Source organism: Microcebus murinus, chromosome 18 (assembly GCF_040939455.1).
Source record: "Microcebus murinus isolate Inina chromosome 18, M.murinus_Inina_mat1.0, whole genome shotgun sequence".
NCBI lineage: Eukaryota > Metazoa > Chordata > Mammalia > Primates > Cheirogaleidae > Microcebus > Microcebus murinus.
In genome coordinates this window covers 51,468,843-51,487,716 of record NC_134121.1, presented here as the reverse complement: position 1 = coordinate 51,487,716, position 18,874 = coordinate 51,468,843, and the positions used below count along the sequence as shown (strand labels likewise).

General features: G+C 39.3%; 1 protein-coding gene across 4 annotated transcripts in view; it reads right to left on the bottom strand.

The window, feature by feature from the left end:
- The window catches only part of CEP112 (centrosomal protein 112), a 430,862-nt gene that overhangs the window by 2,592 nt on the left and 409,396 nt on the right, over positions 1-18,874 (bottom strand). For all 4 annotated transcript variants that reach the window (XM_075994691.1, XM_075994693.1, XM_012747355.2 and 1 more), the window contains one exon: positions 1,390-1,491. In XM_075994691.1, the coding sequence (XP_075850806.1) occupies positions 1,390-1,491 (102 nt within the window). The remainder of the gene's footprint in view (positions 1-1,389; positions 1,492-18,874) is intronic.

Here is an 18,874-nt window from a genome sequence, read left to right as displayed (position 1 = left end):
GGCCTGTGACTCCTCCATGCAGCTGCCAATTCTGAGGCCCTATCGCAGCTGGCAGCACTCTCTTTCTGGGTCAGCATCCAGTTTTAGGAGGATAAAGTGGCTTTTATTACAGTGAAATGATATGAATGATAACAGAAGCCCTGCAGGTGGGTATCAGATTTCTCTTTTTTCCTCCCTCTAAAAAAACTCCTCTGAAGGTGTCAGGTCCTACATAGCTGACACCATGGAAGCTCTCCTACAAACTTAATGGGTAAAGCACACCTGGAGTAGAGCTTTTCACGTAAATAAAGATGCCTTTAAATTCAGAGAATTCTCTAGCCCAAACTTTCTGTTAACATTCTCCTCCAGTACTTATTTTTATATGCAGGAACCAGCATAGCAAAAGTTATTAGCCTACAGAAGGAATAGCAAACAGTGGGATAAGGATTGGTATAAGGAACATTTCATTTTCAGGTAAGAGGGCAATATAAAAGGAAAAGCTAAAATTTGTTCCACATATCATCTTACATATTATAAATAGGAAAGGTGGATATAATCAAACTATATCATTTATTTTATTCATAAATAAACTTATTTAGCATCTACTATGTGCCAGGCACAGTTCTTGGCACAGAAAGTAAAGAAATCCTTTCTCTCATGGAACTTTTCCAGGAAAAAGCATGTCTTAAATTTCAAAATGTATTGGAAATAGCAATATTTGAACTTTTTCTCATGTCAGAGTTAAAAAAAATTCATTAGATCAATGATACATAAAACATTCAAACAATATAGAAGTTTATAGAGAAAACTTACATTAGAAGTTTTAAATAAATACCTAAATTTAAATCAATTTTAATCTCTCACATTATATTTTATGAACTATTTCAAGGACCACACATTTCAACAAGAAATATTTAACCTAATTGTTGGCATACCTTGTCCTTGTTTTGCCTTGAACTTAAAATACATCATGTTATCTCTAACAACCATAAAAAATACACCATAATAAAAATGCTTCTAAGGGAACTGTGCTTTCCATTTCTCTGCACTTTAACACAGTGAGGGATCAGCAACGTGCTAAGTGATGGCATTTTGGACCTAGTACCAAGAATAAAAGAGTGAGGCTATATTGGAATGTAGACTAAAAATGAAAAAAAGTTACCAACTGAACTTTTCAATGTCAAGGATGCTTTTAAGAAACTCTTACTGAGACAATGAGTCCTTAAACTAGTAAGAAACAAAATTTAAAACAAAACAAAAACAAAAACAATTCATCTTGGCTAGTAAGGTTATGCTAGGATATCACATTGATTTCTGGAATCAATTCAGAATCAAATTTATTTGCAAGTTTATTTTCAGGATATGCACATCACCTAAATCCTTGGAAGATGCCTTAATTGTAGTAATTACCTGGGATTTTAAGGAGGAAATTGTGTCTTCAAGTTCTTGTCTTAGAGATACTGGCATCAACCCTTTGAATTTTGTTTCATATTCTTGTCTTATGTAAGTTATCTAAAATGGAAAAAAAATTAAAGTTATCTGTTTTTACCACAGAAATGATTGTTTTGAATTTTAAACAATCCCAGGATTATATTTATTCATCCAAAGATAAGTATGTTACATGTGATCAGAAATCAGACAATAAAGATGCAATAAGAGGAAAGAGTTAAAAACTGAAAAAGCTACCCAACCAGACCTTGTGACTCTGACAGTCCCTGTAACAACACTTTCTTTCAAATCCCTGTTAACACAATTTTCAGCACCTGTTAAATACAATACTTGTTCTCTCCTCTCCACTCATGAGGTATCCCAGCCCTGCAGCCTCTCCTTGATCAAGATGTAGACTTTGACCATACTAAGCTATGATCTGAGGACAACTCATAGTATGTCTTTTTTTTTTTTCTTTGAGACAGAGTTTCACTTTGTTGCCCAGGCTAGAGTGCCGTGGTGTAAGCCTAGCTCACAGAAACCTAAAACTCCTGGGCTTAGGTGATCCTTCTGCCTCAGCCTCCCAAGTAGCTGGGACTATAGGCATGTACCACCATGCCCGGCTAATATATATATATATATATATATATATATATATATTCATATATATATATTAGTTGGCCAATTAATTTCTTTCTATTTTTAGTAGAGATGGGGTCTCGCTCTTGCTCAGGCTGGTTTTGAACTCCTGACCTTGAGCAATCCTCCCGCCTCGGCCTCCCAGAGTGCTAGGAGTACAGGCGTGAGCCACCACGCCCGGCCATATGTCTTTGCTTTGATTAAAACACTCCTCCAAACTGGCACGTACTTGGGGTGCTACATGTTATTCATATGATTATGAAGACATGAATGAAGGAGCAGCTGTGTCTCTAAGCCTCCTCAACACAGATAGACAAGTAGAGCACCCTGGGTGTAGGAAGTTTCCCTGCTTTTAGGTTTCCTTCTGCCTCCTGAATACTATCAGGTCTGTGTTCAATTAGCTGATGCTCACTGGGCTGGTAAAGGAAAGGTTGGTGGCTCATCCCATTCATCTCTCTAAAAGCTAAAGAAGTGAACGAGAGGGTAGAAGAAAAGCTTTTGGGGAAATATGCCTGAGCAGGATGAAGATATGCATGGGTGTGACATGAATGTATGTGTATGTGCTGGTGTCTTTCTCCAGCTATGTTTCTGCATTTCTCTTCCTCCTCATCTGAGATGTGATAGAATTAATTACTTTTAAAATCTGTTGCACGTGCTATGTGTGACTTAACTGAATATTAAAGCTGAGTTACAGTGTATCATATAAATGATTCATCAGACACACCTGGAAGTAAGGTAGTACATAATACTATGAAAATGTGTACATTTTGAGTACAACTGGACAAGCCTATGGATTTGCTGAAGATAATTTAAAATTATCAGCCTCTAAGTCCAAATTTTTCTTATACTAAGCTGAATTAAGGAAGAAATGTGTTCTAACAATTCATTTAATTACCACACATTTCAGCAAGAAAAATTTAACTTAATTGTTTGCATACCTTGTCATTATGTTACCCAGTAACATGGCATTTTGGACCTAGTACCAAGAATAAAAGAGTAAGGCTATATTGGAAGGTAGACTGAAAATGAATAAAAGTTATCAACTTTTATTGGTTTATAAGTTACTAAAATCCCATGGCAAATGTTCTAGAATACATTTTCAATTTTTTAGCAAAGTGGTTTTTTTTATATATATATGCTATAATCTTGTTATTTATACCTAAAGGAAAAACACAATGGTGGAAAAATGATCTCTCTCCTTCCAGTGATGCAAAGTTTTTACTGATAAAATACATGTTGGTTCTCATATCTGTTGATTTTTCTCACCTTCTCTTCTTGCACTTACTTCCAATAGCTACATTTATTAGCTAACTCAAATGAAAAGAAAACACAAAGCAAAAGATGTGCTTTATAAATCAGACCTTAAGAGCAACATTTATTGAGGCTTCAAAGGTTATATATTAACTATTTGACCATTTTTTTCCCCACTCAACACTGGCTCTGACATTTTGTGCTCCTAATCTTTTAAAACTGACTCACACATGCTCTATTTCTTACATCCTTATCTGTTTAGAATGACTGCCCACTGCCCATATATTTGAAAGATTCCTTGGCTAGGTATAAAAATGCTTCAATCCCACTTTCTTTCTCTCAGAACTTTGGAGATATTTCTCCAGTGTTTTCTGGCATTAAATAGTGCTATAGTGAATCCTGAGGCCAACCTGATTTTTTTTCCATGTTGAAGATAACTTTCTTTTTCTGCTTGGATGCCTAGATGATGTTCTTTTTCCTTGATTCAGTAACTTCACTGGGAAATGATTTGGTATTAATTATTCCGTATCAATTTTCCTGAGACATTGTGTGTGCCCTTTCTATCTTTAGATTTCATCACTTAAACCAAAGTTTCCACTATTAGAAGAATTATTTGTATTCTATTATTTTTTACATATATGTTTTTCTATGTGTTCTCTTCTTCAAGAACACAAATTTTGCATGTGTTGACTCTTCTTTGACAATCTCCCATACTTATAATTTTCTTTATTACTTTTACTTTCTCATCATTTTATATCTATTTTAGATTTCCATTTCATTTTGTATGATTTCCTCTAGCCTGATTACCCATATTTCCTTGAATGTTTTCAGTTATAATTTTTCATTTTTATTTTTCTAATATGGCTTCATTTTCTGTAATCTTTTGATTTTTCCTAAGCTTTAAGAGATCACTTTTCATCTCTGTCTGTTGACTTATATCATATTTAAACACATCTCTTCTTTTTTCTTTTTCTGTATCTCCCCTCACCATTTTCTTTGATATATATATATATATATACACACACACACAGATATAGATATATAGAAAGATCTCTATATAGATGTATCTATATATATCTATATCTCAATGCATTTTGTAAATGCTTTGACACTGAAGAACTGTTACAAAGAATGTAATTTGTCAGAACCTTCCTTCTGTTTCTTAGATAATTTTCCATTTGATATATGTTCTTTATTTGCTTTTTGCTTATATTCTTTCTCTCTCTTTCTTCTAATCCAGCAAAGATTGTATGCTAGTTCCTTTTTCTTAAAAAAATGCACCTCATTTTTGAATGGAACCAGTGATTTGCTGAGTGCTAAGGTAGGGTAAGCTGAGGTCAGGTCACAGATTTGGTTTTGTTGTCTTCAATACCCTTTGACCAAATCTATGACCTCAATTGTTCTGGGGGCCTATCTCCCTCAGTTTTCAAGTACTTTGCAGGTCATGGCCAAGCACTTAAGCCTTTTGGTTTCTCTTAACTCTCTTGCCATCTTCCATTCTTCGAATCTGATGGTTTCCCTCTACCAGAAAGCTAGGCCATAGTGAGTTTAAAATTGTGTGTCACCAAGGTTGCTCTTTAATTATCACTATTACTTCCATTGCTTTTTAAATTCAGTAAATTTTCTGACTTTTATTGAAGATCCATGCATTTCTACTTCCTGTCTACTCCCTTATTCGTCGTTTTTATGATTTCAGTGAACTTAAAATGAACCCCTGGAAAATATGAAATTACCTCACCTGTAAGTGGGACTCAATCAGGAAAATGTTACTGCCCTGAATCCTTAAACTAAAATCTTAAATTTGAAAATCATACATAAAAGCAGAATCTGGCTACTTTACTAAAGTCCTGAGAAACTTTAACCAATCTGTTTTTATTCTATTTATGAGGTTAATAAAGTTTCTACTAGCAAATATTTATTATTTTCTATGTGCCAAATATGATTATAAGTGTTTTATATAGATTCAATCCTTCTGATGACCCAATGAAGTAAGCAGAGAGAGGTAAAACATGATTTGAACTCAGGCAAGTGTGACTCTCAAGCACATATTCTTATCCACTTTGTGCTATAGTTTCTTAATCCTTCCAAATGCTGAAATGTTTCTTCTACCCCCAAAGGAAGAGGCTGTCATAGACACAGCTGGTTGCAGCAGTCTTGTCCACCTCACACCAGTGCTCTGCCCAGCACAACGGGGGTGGGGGGGTGGGATGTGCAAATACTATCCTTCTAGACATTCATCTAGTCATCAATCTTCTTTTTAAGTGACAACAATGGCAACAACAAGTGGTTCCAGAGCACTCCTCATACTTTCCCACAGGTTTAAAATTTTAACTTACTGAAGATTTATAGACTAATTTAAGAAAATCTGTACAAATACAATGTACATATTGACCTAAAATAAAAGTTCCACAAATTCCCCAAATACACACACATTTTAAAGATCATCCAGTGAAAGATACATCTAAATTTGTCTCACGGCGAAGGTTAAAAGAGAAGGAAAGAAAAGTTTATCTTTCTACTATCATTCTTGACTCCTGCTGCTATTTTTCTGCCACCTCTCACCCAGGATGTGTTTGAGGGAAACAATGAAGGGGTGATAACATTTACCTACAGACTGATCGATCGTGAGGTACGAACTACTAAGTATGCCAGTCTCCCTTTTTCTTCCTGCCTTCCCACACATCCCCCTGGTGCTGACTACAAAACAGTCTGGCCTTATAACAGACCATGAAACAAGAGTGGTTGAATGGAGCTAAGCAAAGAGTTTGATGGACATACAATGCCTCTGATTAAGGGAGATAAAAATTTGTACACATAAATCTGTTTTATTATTAAATTTGAATGTTAAATTTCATGAGCACAAAATGTTGTATTATGCCAGTGAGTGATGTCTATTAAACACAAATGTATTCTGGACTGGGTGCAGTGGCTCATGCCTATAATCCCAGTCCTTTGGGAGGCTGAGGCAGGAGGACTGCTTGAGGCCAGGAGTTTGAGGGCAACCTAGGCAACATAGCAAAATCCTGTTTCTACAACAAAAACAAAAAATCCCCCCCAAATTATCCAAGTATGGGGGGTGTGCCTGTAGTCCCAGTTACTCTGGAGGCTGATGTGGGAGGATCACCTGAGCCCAAGAGTTTGAAATTATCATATTTTGAGGTAAGAGTGAAGCAGTTCAGGAAAATAAGCATGCCTAATATTACTTTAGAAAGTCTAATAGTCAGTCCAGGGTCAGTCCAGGAGAAGAACAAGAGACCTAATTAAGAATTCTATTGATGTTCTCTCCTAAATCTCTCTCCACTTTGGTACCATCCCAGTCCAGAATGCCTTGTTCTGCACATGCATGACTGCAATATTTGTTTTTCAAATAGAATTTGCTTAACATTTAAAATCAGAATTAAAATCCTGTACGTGGCCAACAAGCCCCTGCACTGTCTGGCCCTTATCTACATCTCACCCTCTTGACACCCCATAGAGTCTCCTTGCATCTGGATCACCAGACATCTGCTTTCTTTCAATTCATTCACCAAATTATTTATGCTTTTTCTCACAACAGGACCTTTCTCTGAGTCTTCTTTCTTGTCTTGTGGGGTTTGGCCACTGTGTCCATCTGAACCTCTGGATATCAGAGGCTTCTGCTCTGAGGTGATGTCAGGGAGGTTGCAGATTCAGGCACCCAGCAGGAGGAAGCTTGGCCAGGTCTTCATGTTGAGGCTGTGTCTGGGGCAACTGCCCCCCAGCTCCATACAAGCCATTGCCTCCAGTGGTAGCAGGCAACAGCTTTCATCAGCAAGAATGGGGTGGGGAGGGACACACAAGCCCTTGCTTTTGAACTGGATCCTGTCACTTTCCTGGCATTTTTAGTCCCTGTCATTCCTAATGGGTTTTCTTCCGAGCTGCCTCTGCCTGCTGCTGCCTGGCTCCAGCCTCACTCACTACTCGGGGGTTCTGTTCTGTTTCTAGGCCTTAGAGATGTTCATCTTGCTTCTGACACCACACCAAATACATCCTTTTAATTCTCTTTTAATATTTTCTCAATCATTGTTGAGTATTTGGAGCAGAAGGGGTGCCTTATAATATGACCTAAATAGAGCCATCTTGTACAAAAGGACAGACTGTTTTGTAACCTTTTAATTGAATACAGTAAACTGTGGGGTTTAAGAGCCCAGACGCTGGAGCTGGAATGTCTGGAGCTGAATCTGGGTTGTGCCCTAATCTGTGTGCCCTGGGAAGGTTCACTTCTGCTTGAATTTCCTTATACTTCAGTTTCCTTATGCTTTAGTTTCCTTATCAGCAAAAGAACTTTCCAAGGCCACTGTGAAAATTAGGTGATTTAATAAATGTAACATTTTTATAAGAGTTGCACATAATAAGTGTTCAATAATTGTTAGTTATCATTACATCACTTAATGGAGATGTTCAATATACATTTCATTGCATTATTATATATATATATTATGAATTACATATATTTCATTTAGCCAATCCTCTATCATTAGATGTTTTTTGCTATTTCTAATTCCTTGCAATATTATAAATCCTTATTGCAAATTATTTGCATATATTCATGATTAATTTGAGGACTCCACTGAAACCTCTTTTTGTACTTTTCAGTATCTGTGATTGAGTAAGTACATGATAAAAAGCTTCTATGAATTCAGAATCAGTTTTAAATGAATTTGTATTTTATCATTAAAAACAATCTATATACATTAGAAAAACAGTAGTATCTGTTTATCCAGGCTACCAACAGTGGTTGGTGAGTGTCTTAGTTTGGGCTGCTATAACAAATACCACAGACTGAGTGGCTTACACAACAAATATTTTTTCTCACAGTTCTAGAGGCTGGAAGTCCAAGGTCAGGGTGCCAGTATGGTCAGGTTCTTGACAAGGGCTCTCTTCCTGGTTATATCCTCACATTGTCTTTCCTTGGTGTGTACAAGCAGAGAGAGAGCTCTGGTCTCGTCCCCTTTTTCTAAGGGCACTAATCCCATTATGGGGGCTCTACCCTCATGACCTCATCTAGACCTAGTTACCTCCCAAAGACCCCACCCTCCAAATCCCATCACATTGGAGATGAGGGTTTCAACATATGAATTGGGGGTGGGGCAAAAATATTCAGTTTATAATAGTGTGCATGTGGATTTTCTTAGATTCTTGCCAATAACTCTGGCTCACAGATGAGGAACCATTGCTCCAATGTAAATGACTTATTAATAATTTAAGCAAAGGATCTCAGCTCAAAACTATCTCTCCACCTAGCCTGGATTTATATCAATTAGAAATAAAGGGGAGGGGTAAGAGAAATTGACACATAGTTCTACTCGTTGCAGATTAGTTTATTTGGAACCCGTTCTTCTAATATCTGTCTTAGTTGAATGTCGTAAAGCCAACTGAGTTTGACTGGTGGGAATATTGTAGTGGGTAAGGGGAGGGGAGAAGAGACGTGACTTGGGAAGGGCAGTGAGGGCAGGTCACAGGTGGACAGGAGCAGGGCACACAAAGGAGGTTTGCTGGGAGGGGTCAGATGCAACATGAACAGGAACGTGGAAGATGTTTCTGAGGGATGGGCCTTTGTGTAGCAAAACATTTTTGCACAGGATTTTTAGGGAAATGAGTATATAGAACTTACATGCTTGATTTTTTGGTTTGAAGAATAAAAATGAAAGAAATAGTAGTGAAAGATGATGCCTCCGAAAAATACTATAGTGTAGCTGAGAAAAAATGTACTGCCTTCTAAGAAATTCCATTTTTTATTGGGGTTAAGGTATTATGTGTTGCCACAGCAACTGCCAAGAAAGATCCATTTTAAGAAAGGTGTTCTGCAGCATAGCTTGTGTACTTTGATTCTAAAATATAAAGTAAAAATGTAAAAGTAAGCATAATTTTCTTAACAACCTTAAAATATTCATTTCTTCAATATGGTTTCATTACATGGTTCTTTATTCCAACTGGTGTCTTCTCAAACTAAGCAGGCAGCTCAGTAGGAGTCCACCATTCCTGGTTCAGAGGGACCAGTTTCCACCGCCAGGGAGGGAAGCCTGCTACTTGGTGGGCCTGTGACTCCAAGGAAAGGGGGTGGCTGATTAATGAAGCAGCTGCCGACCTCTATTGTTTGAAGGGTAGCATGAACTAGTTTCTGGAAAGGGTTATATTTTCAGGAAAAAGGAACAGTTTTCTGGTCCTGTGGAGAAAAATGTGCTTTCAGAATGAGAGAATGATTCAAACCTACCACTTTAATTAGGTTTAGAGGCTCTAAATCCAGCTTCAAGTGGTTAAAAAAATTCCATACCAAAAAGAAAACAAAGGTCTGGTGAGTCTACTTGTAAGGGTTAATACATATCAAAAAGGTGGGAAAAATGGGCAAGATAATCAAAGATGAGAAAACTACCAATAAACTTCCCAAATCTGTTCATGAATCAAAGACTTAAATACCTAATAAGAATGAGGTTGTAATGTGAAATTAATATATTGAATATTAACTATATACATGTGAATATTAAAATCTTTGGACAATATATTGCATATAAGCTGCACACTTTACTTCCTGATAGAGACAGAAGAGCTGAAACCATATTGTAGAGCTCCTATAAATAAATGTGGCCTTAGGAGGTACTAAGGCCTCATTTAGGATTTCATGAGATATATGTAGTGGCTATTTCATCCACCAGCATTCATTTAGCACTCCTCAGCATTAACTCCTGCATTCATTCACCAATCTTCTGGTAACTGGGATCTACCCCTCTCCCAATCTCTGTCCTACCCAAGGGTCGCGGTGGATTATATATAAGGCAATCATTACACCACATTCCCCAGAGCTATGATCATTTAGGGCCTGGGTACATGTTCCAAGTCAGGTAACGAGAGTCACAGGACACAGACTCTCTCTCATCCACTGGACTTCTCTGTAGAGAACATCATCTTGCTACCATGGAATGAGAACTGGACTGAGAGTGGAGCCAATCCAGAGGAAGAAGGTTTGAGAATTGGAGAGAAAGAAACTGAGCGCTTTAACAAGGTGTGCCCAGAGTTAGCCCTGTCCTTAGATTTTTCAGTTTGGGTGGATTTTCTGGCACTTGCAACCAAAACAGTCTGAATTGAACAACAATATAGAATATGCAAAATATTAACGTGCATTCATGTGTGTTGCATGTTATGAGTCAACAAACTTCAGCATGCAGACCAAATTTGCCCTACTCCCTGTTTTTTTTTTTTTTTTTTTTTTGAGACAGAGTCTCACTTTGTTGCCCGGGCTAGAGTGAGTGCCGTGGCGTCAGCCTAGCTCACAGCAACCTCAAACTCCTGGGCTCGAGTGATCCTTCTGCCTCAGCCTCCCGGGTAGCTGGGACTACAGGCATGCGCCACCATGCCCGGCTAATTTTTTATATATATATCAGTTGGCCAATTAATTTCTTTCTATTTATAGTAGAGACGGGGTCTCGCTCAGGCTGGTTTTGAACTCCTGACCTTGAGCAATCCGCCCGCCTCGGCCTCCCAAGAGCTAGGATTACAGGCGTGAGCCACAGCACCCGGCCTACTCCCTGTTTTTGTAAATAAAGTTTTATTGGAACACCACCATGGTCATTTGTTTACTTATTGGCTACGGCTGCTATCTCATGACGATGGAAGAACTGAGTAGTCATGACACAGACCTTATGGCTCGCAAGCTCTAAAACATTTGCTGTTTGGACCTTTGCAAAAGTTGCCTGACCCCTGCACTAGACTGAGCTCCACAAGGTAGGGACTGTGTCAGTTTTGCTGGCTGCGGAAGCGCGAGCATTTAGCAGGGTGCCTGGCATATGGTAGCAGCTCAATACAATACTTGCTGATGAATGAAGCAAAACTCAGGGCACGCAACTGTTGGTGTTAAGTCAGTCTTTGACTTTAAATCACAAGATCTTCAGAATGTCTACAGTAAACTAATCACAAATGCTTTCCCTAAATACAAAGGCAGATTCTGTCATCTCAGTATTGCAGTTCTTAATCAGCACGGTGGCTATTAATAAGTAGGCTGGCTTCAAAGCTGAGAAAGTAGGAGGCAAACACCAAGGCCTACAGGGCTGCTGAGATCAAAGGAGATCTTAGAGACTCACCCAAAAGGAGGGGAGTTGGTTTCATCCACGCTCTGTTCCCTCCTCTGTGCTGCTTCTCCTTTACTCACTATCAGACTTTTTATAGGGCTATGATAGTAAATGACTCATGCCTCTCTTTCTTCTGAAATTAGACGCCAGCTCCTTGCTTTTTAGAATTTTTGCTATACTTTTCGGTCTCATTTCTAATATTTTTCTTCTTAATAGTATCATTCCTCATATTTTTTCTTTGCTTAGGTTGATATATACTATGAACAGTCCCCTCTTTCAAAGAAGGGCTGATACAGGTCTTAAAGGAATTTGACTGATACAGCAATTTCACAGACATGGGGTGACAAAGGCTGACTGTGGAAAGTCTGGGGAGGTACCTGTGGAAGGACACAGGCACCTGCAGGGCCGAGCTGAGATGAGATATGAGGAAGCACCTTCTCTATTTTACAAGGTGCATCTCTGAAAGGCTTTGAGAAAAACCTAGGGGGAAGACACGGTGATTTCCGCTTCTGTTTAGGGTGCCTGACTTCCCTCTCAGAAAGAGTGACAGTCCTTTTTGGTTGAAGCTAGACTTCCTGTAAAGGTGGTTTTCATCAACAGAGAACCAAAACTCCAACCAAGGGGTGAGAGGAGGAAGACTCCTGAGACTCTTACCTGCCTTTGTTAAAAATGACCCAAGAAGACTAACAGAGGTTGATATTCAGTAAGGCTGATGGGAGCTTTGAGGTCTCTCTGATACTTATTCTTTGTATACAGAAGTAAGGTTGGAGCACTTGGTATGTAAATGCTCACTAAATATTGTCTTAATGAGTAAATGACTGAATAAAGTTGTGGTTGAATTGGTATTTGGGACCTTAAAATTATGGAGGGCAGTATGAGTCATGCCAACAAGTTTAGACTTAATGTGGAAATTTAATGTAGTAGCAAAATAGGGAAAGCAAAAAAAAAAATCCACATTTATGAATACCTGATATGTGCCAGAGACTATATTAAGCAATTGATATGTAACATTTCACATATTGTGAAGATTCTATTTAATCCTTACATTAAATTTGGGAGATAGACGTTATCATACCCATTTTAGGGAGGAGGAAACAGGTTCACAGTAAGTAACTGCTAGAACCAGGTCTGATACCTGACATCTCACCCCCTGCTATGGCCACTTATTACTGGGAGGTAGAGGAGGGAAGAGGATTGACCTGGAAATACTGCAGTGAAATCTCAGGAGAGGAGACAGCCTGGTCTTAGGTGACAGCTATGGGAAGGTCAGACAGGAGAAGCTGATGCTTGTAGAATAGAAGGGAGAGATGAGGTAATGAGACTACGTGCCTGCCAGAGGGGCGATGTTACTGCAGAGACAGGGCAATGGGTAGAGGGAGCCAGTCTGGGTGTGGGTGGGAGGGAAGTCATGTTTGGGGTTTGCATTACTTAGTGTGAAGTGCCAGGGAAGCGGCGGGGCACACGTGCATGGAAACCTGGGACTGGAGAACCAAGAATCAGGGGCTGGAAGAGGAAGCTGAGCCTTGGGAACAGAAGCACTCCCTGAGGGGGGAACGAGAGCACAGGGATTTCCCAGGAGAAGGAAGTGGAGGCAGGGATAGATCAGAAATGGCCAGAGGCGAGATGAAAGTCAGGAGGACAGGAGCATGGCCTTGGGCTTCACACAGAAGGAGGGGAAGGCAGGTGTCAGGTGTTGCAGAGAGGCCGAGGAGAATGAGCAAGAAAACCAGACATTTCTGTAGGAAACAGAGTCATCTAGACAGCTGATTAGTCATAAGAGATTTTGGTGAGTAGCAATGCTACAAATAAAGGGAGTTTAAGACAGATTTAGCGTGTTGACAAACATATAGTTTCCTATTTTAAAACAAAACTTAAAATAAAAGGTCCTTCAGTTAAATATCGTTCAAAATATCTGATTTAGTCAAGAGAGTTTTGACCTGGTTTGAGGGCATTTTTTCAAAAGAGGCAAGCTACGACTGCTCTTTCTTTTCTGCATATTTAAACTCTTGACGATTATAAATAAGTTAAACCTCTCCCTCAAAGTACCAATTATCTCCTTATGTTTGAGAAGGCATGTCTTGCCAGATATGGTATTCTATACAAAACACGAAATAGGAAGACAAAGGCGGTCATTGTCCCACCAGTGCACCCAGGATTTACTTAGGCAGCTCCAATTAACACTAATGAGGATTTTGTGCATGAGTCCCCTTACCTCCCAACTAATGGGAACAGAGACCCCACAACCCCACAGCAGAACATTTCAAAACACCATTGTAAACAGTCACTGACTAAATTCATGAGTTGTTCACCTTTACACAGCAGAGAGAAAAGGAATTTCCATTCAATTAAAACTTAGGGAGTGTGACGTTATCAAAAGACTCCATTTAGGCTTTCTGAAAGAAAAAAGCTTATACTTTTTATATGAGACGTGAAAAGGAGCTACATGAATACATAACTGACATGGAATAATCCAAGGCAAGATCAGTAACTTCTAAGCGGAAGATGATGAGATTTGATTTGGATGCTGAAGAATGGGCAGGAATTTTCTAGATGGATGAGAAGAATTGCTGGCTGAGGGGAGAGCAGGATCTGTGGAGGTGACGGTATGGGGCATGCTTTAGGGGCTGACAAGTGGTTAGGTGTAGAGGAGGTCGTGGGGTGGGCAGGGGTGAGTGTGACAGGTGGAGATGAGGTAGTTGGGCTTTGCAGGTCATGCCAAGGTGTTTGGACTTTATTCTGGAGACAGTGGAAAAACTCACACTCTCTGATTGGAGACTAATATATCCTGATTTCTGTTACAGGAAGAGAAACCTAATGTAGTCATCCTGCTTCTAGTTGTTTCCTCTTCAACTGATTCTCCACACTGTTGCCTGTTTCTCTGAAATGCAGATCTGATGACTTCTCCCACCCCTACATAAAAATACTTCAGTCATTTCTTTTACCTACGGATTAAACACAGTCTCCTTTCCACAGATCATCTAAGAACCTTCTCACAGGATCTTAGCCTGACTTTCCTGGACCTTGTGCTCCAGTGATGACTGGGCATTTCCCCCAAAAGCATGACGCTATTCTGTGACCCATGCATATGCAATTCTATTCTGCACCCCTTCTCTGCCCTTCCTTCCTCCTAACTAGCTAGAGAACTACTCTCTGTTCTCACATAGTACCTTCTCCAGGACACCTTGACCCAGCTTCTGAGTCAAGGTAGCCATCCCCTCCGCTAAGATGTCTTGGTATTTTATGCGCCTAATAGTTATTATTGTTATGATGTGATGACTGACTTTTATTGAGTGTTTTCTGTGTACTTGGCACCATCTTGCACCCTTTTTCATTTATTATATTTCATTTAATCTTTGCATGAATCCTATATGGTACTTTTATGGCTATTTACATAAGAAGAAATAGGCTTAGAAAAGTTGTTAATACTATCTTATCCATAGTCACACAGCTAATTAGTACCTGAGTTAGGACCCATATCTAGGTCTTCCTTACCCCAAAGCCTCTGCTCTTACTTTATTATCACATAATAATATAATTATTGATTTACATACTGCTTTCTCCTATTAGACTGTGGGTTACTTGAGGGTAAGTTCTGTGTTTAACAGGAGATCAATGCTATTTAAAAAGTAAATAAGATTAAATGATTATTTCTTTGAAGTTTGAAAACATTATATAAGCCGTTTTTGCCAGCATAAAGGCATTTTTACCAATCTATTATGCAGGCTGGCATTTACATGAAGCAGAACATACCCAACCACACAGATCTGGGTTCATGTAACCAGTGTTGTACCTGCTGTAAGCAGAATGGAGATACAGCAGCCAATTAGTGGTTCCCTTTTTGTTTTTTAAGAGAGATTGGGGTCTATATTTTTACAAATCAGATAAAGTGGTAATGAATATTAATTTGGCTTGGTCCACTTAAACATACATGACAGTATGCTTTCTGTTAGACACAGTTCCATGAGAGTATGTATTAAAAAGGTAAATATATGTTGTTCCTGACTTAGACAAAACCAATGAAACCTTAAGAAACTGTATGAGGAGAGCAATAGTTATGTTAGATTGAGCAAGAGGCTTCATCTTCTAATCTTTTTTTCATTATTATTTTCACTAGTGTGCTCTTTCAGGAATGTCTCGGTGCATTCTTTATAAAACGGCTGCCCAAATCTTTTTTTAAAACACATCAAACCAACAAAGGTCAAATAAAGAGCAGGAAGATTTCTTCTTTCCGTTGAAGGTATTTCTTTAATATTAAAAATGTACTGAAATCTGGAAATATATTCTGATGATGTCTGAAAAGAATTCATGGAACAGAGTAAAAAGACAAAGGAAAAAGCTCTCAGCAATCACTAGTGGCTGAGGGCTGTGGGATCCTCATAGGGACAGCTTTTTTCCCTTACTTCAATGGCAGAACAAAAATTCACTATTTAAAATTAGAAAAAAAATCTTAAACATTGCGTGTGGGTATTATGATGAATGCCATTCTTCATGTTTATTGGCTCACGAGGTAAAACATATTATGGTGAAAATTCCAACCATCTCATTTATAAGCAAAAACAAACAGAAAGGATGTCTTTCCTTATTCAGATAGAATTCTAGAAGGGTTATTTTTGCTTTATTTCCAACCATGAGAGGCTGCTATCAGAGGATCTTTCTGTGTAGCTTGAGTGCCCGTTGGTAACTTAGGACTCCATAGCAATTTCATTCCCTCTCTTTATCTTGCACATGTATTTAAAACTGATGTTGGCAGCAGAAAGTCTGAGATTTGGGGGATAAGGCTATTATTTTATCTTGTATTATGCTAACTTTTTTCCCTAGCTTTGAGAAAAATCTTTCTTTTTTATTCTTCATTTTGATGAGCTAAATTAATCTTGCTTCCTTCTTGCCTTAGGAAGATTTTAAATACTAAGAAAGGTAAGCCCAAATCCCTGAACTAAAAATGGGCTTATGTGATCTTTGTCATGTCCAGTGATCTTGGAAATACAAGGGTTGTTGTAATGTGAACTTTGGTTAATATATACTTTAAATGTCCCGTAAGGCAAAGTTGATGTTGGATGGAAGGGGAACTTTCATAAGACTTGTCTGAGATTTTTTATTTAGTCTACACTCGGTATAGCTCAACTCAGTTTCTGGATCACATATGGTGACCATAAGAAGTCTGAGACAGAAAGGGGGTGGCTAGTGTTGCTATATAAGGATTAGATGCAAGGTATGGCAGGGTGGTTACTCTTAGGTATAGAGGCCTTTAAACTGTCATCTCAGAATTTCGGGAGCACCATATACTTCTTAATTTAAACTATGCTGAGCCAATGGGATGGTAGAGACTGGTGTGTGATTAGATAAGAAAGTGCTAGGATGGTGGAGCTGCCTCAAGGAAGCCCAGCTCAGAGCAGGCACAGAACTGGACACCTGCATTTTATGTTACTTTCCCTCTTTGCCTCTCCTGATCAATGCTGAGTGCCCAAGAGTTTACCAGAACCAGCCTATGCTGTGTAGAACATAAAGGAAGAATTAAACCCTGTCTTTAAGGAATTCACAACTTTGTTAGAAACAAAATTAACCCATAAATATCCAGCTATGGGAAACTGAGTCTAAGTATATTAGAAATTTTGGCAAAAAAAATTTATTTGGCCATGGAATTTCTTGGAAGGTCTGTGGGAGGAGGTGAGTCTTGAGCTGTGCTCCCAAATGTGAGTAGCAGTTGGAGAAGTAGAAGTCTGGTGAAAGGACCAGAAGGAAAAAGCATGAGCCAAGGCAAAAAGAAGTGTGGCTGGTATGGGAGGTGAGTGGTCAGTCAGCTGAGGGCCTGACAGGAGATTCTGGCCAATGCTTAGAAATAACACTGAATAGTCAATTAATCCAGACTGCAGAGAACCTTAAAAGTCTGGCAGAGAAATTCGACAAGTGAGTGGGAGACAGTTGGAGTTTTTTGAGCAGGGAAATAACATGATAGCATGAAATAACAATGGTATTTTAGGAAGATTACTCAGATATGAGAGACAGCCAGAAACGGACCATTTCATCTAAACCTGAGGTGAATAGGAATGAAACAAAGATGGCAGTAGGTAGAATGGAGAAGATGAATAGAACTAAAGTCATATTTTGGAGGTAGATATAACAGAATTTGGCAATGAAATCGTTATAAAGTGTGACTGATATAGCAGGCAGAGTCTAAGAGAATTTCTAGCAGAGTCTTCCTCTCAATGCTAACACTGTCAAGGACTCAATATCCCCACTGAACTATCTTGATACCTTTGGCATCTTAGTTACACCTGTTTCAGTAGGCTCAGGCTGATACAACAAAGTACCATAGACTGGTGGCTTAAGCAACAAACATTCTTTTTCCTCACAGTTCTAGGGCCTGGGAAGTCCAAGATCAGAGTGCCACCTTGGTCAGGTTTGGGTGAGGGCTCTCCTCCTGGCTTGCAGATGGCTGCCTTCTTATTGTATTCTCGCATGACAGAGAGAGAGAGAAAGATTTTTCTTATGCCTCTTCTTGTAAGGGCACTAATCTCATCATGAAGCCTCCACTCTCATGACCTAATTACCTCCCAAATACCCCATCTCTAAATGCCATCACATTGGGGGTTAGGGCTTCAAAATATGGATTGTTGGGGAATAGGAGGGACATTCAGCCCATAACATACCATTTCCACACTGTAGATTTTTTTGGTTCCACTCTGCTTGTGTCACTGGCCTCCCTTCCAAGGGCAAGCCCAGTCCTACCAAGCCACTGAGACAATGAGGTACATTCATAGCTTTAGTCCATTAGCTGGAGACAACTGATTCTTCTTACTATTGCAGACCCAGTATCTAGTGGCCTTAGGACCCACTCGAGGGCTTGCTTCACTAACCCAGTTCATATGAATGGACTTCTGCCTTTTCCCCCTGCCTACTGTTCCTAGTCCCTGCTAGAACTGGAGCTCAGGGCCAATGAAATATGAGCCTAGGACTTCTGCAGGAGCTGTTGTGGAAGGAACTTTCTCTTTTCTGCTGATATGAACCTGGAGACATGGGCCCAGGAACTGATAGCTGTCATCTTGCAGGCATGAAGGGGACACCTTGGAGCACATGGAGTCAACAATAAGAAAACAGAACTGAAAAATGGACAGAGAAAAACTGTCTTTTGGTCACACAATTTGAGCTATTGGATTAAGCCTCCTTGGAAGTCAGTATTACTTCTCAGTTACATGAACCAAAAAATTCTCCTTATTATTTAAACTAGTTTGATTTTCAACCAGTTATTTCTAATAGATTGTTTCACTGGGGCTGAGATTCCCTGCCAAGGGCCTAGACTGTGCACTCTATGAGCCGGCCCGCCCACCACCCAGTGAGGTAATGAGGGCCTCGGCTTAAGCCCTGCCATGCCCTACTGGGTACTGACACCTGCTGAAACCCCCAACCAACTTCCACATCTCAAAATATCTTGCCTATCTCACTGTTCATCTGCATTACAACTCTAGGCACTCAGCCTCCCTCCCCACTTTCTGAATTAA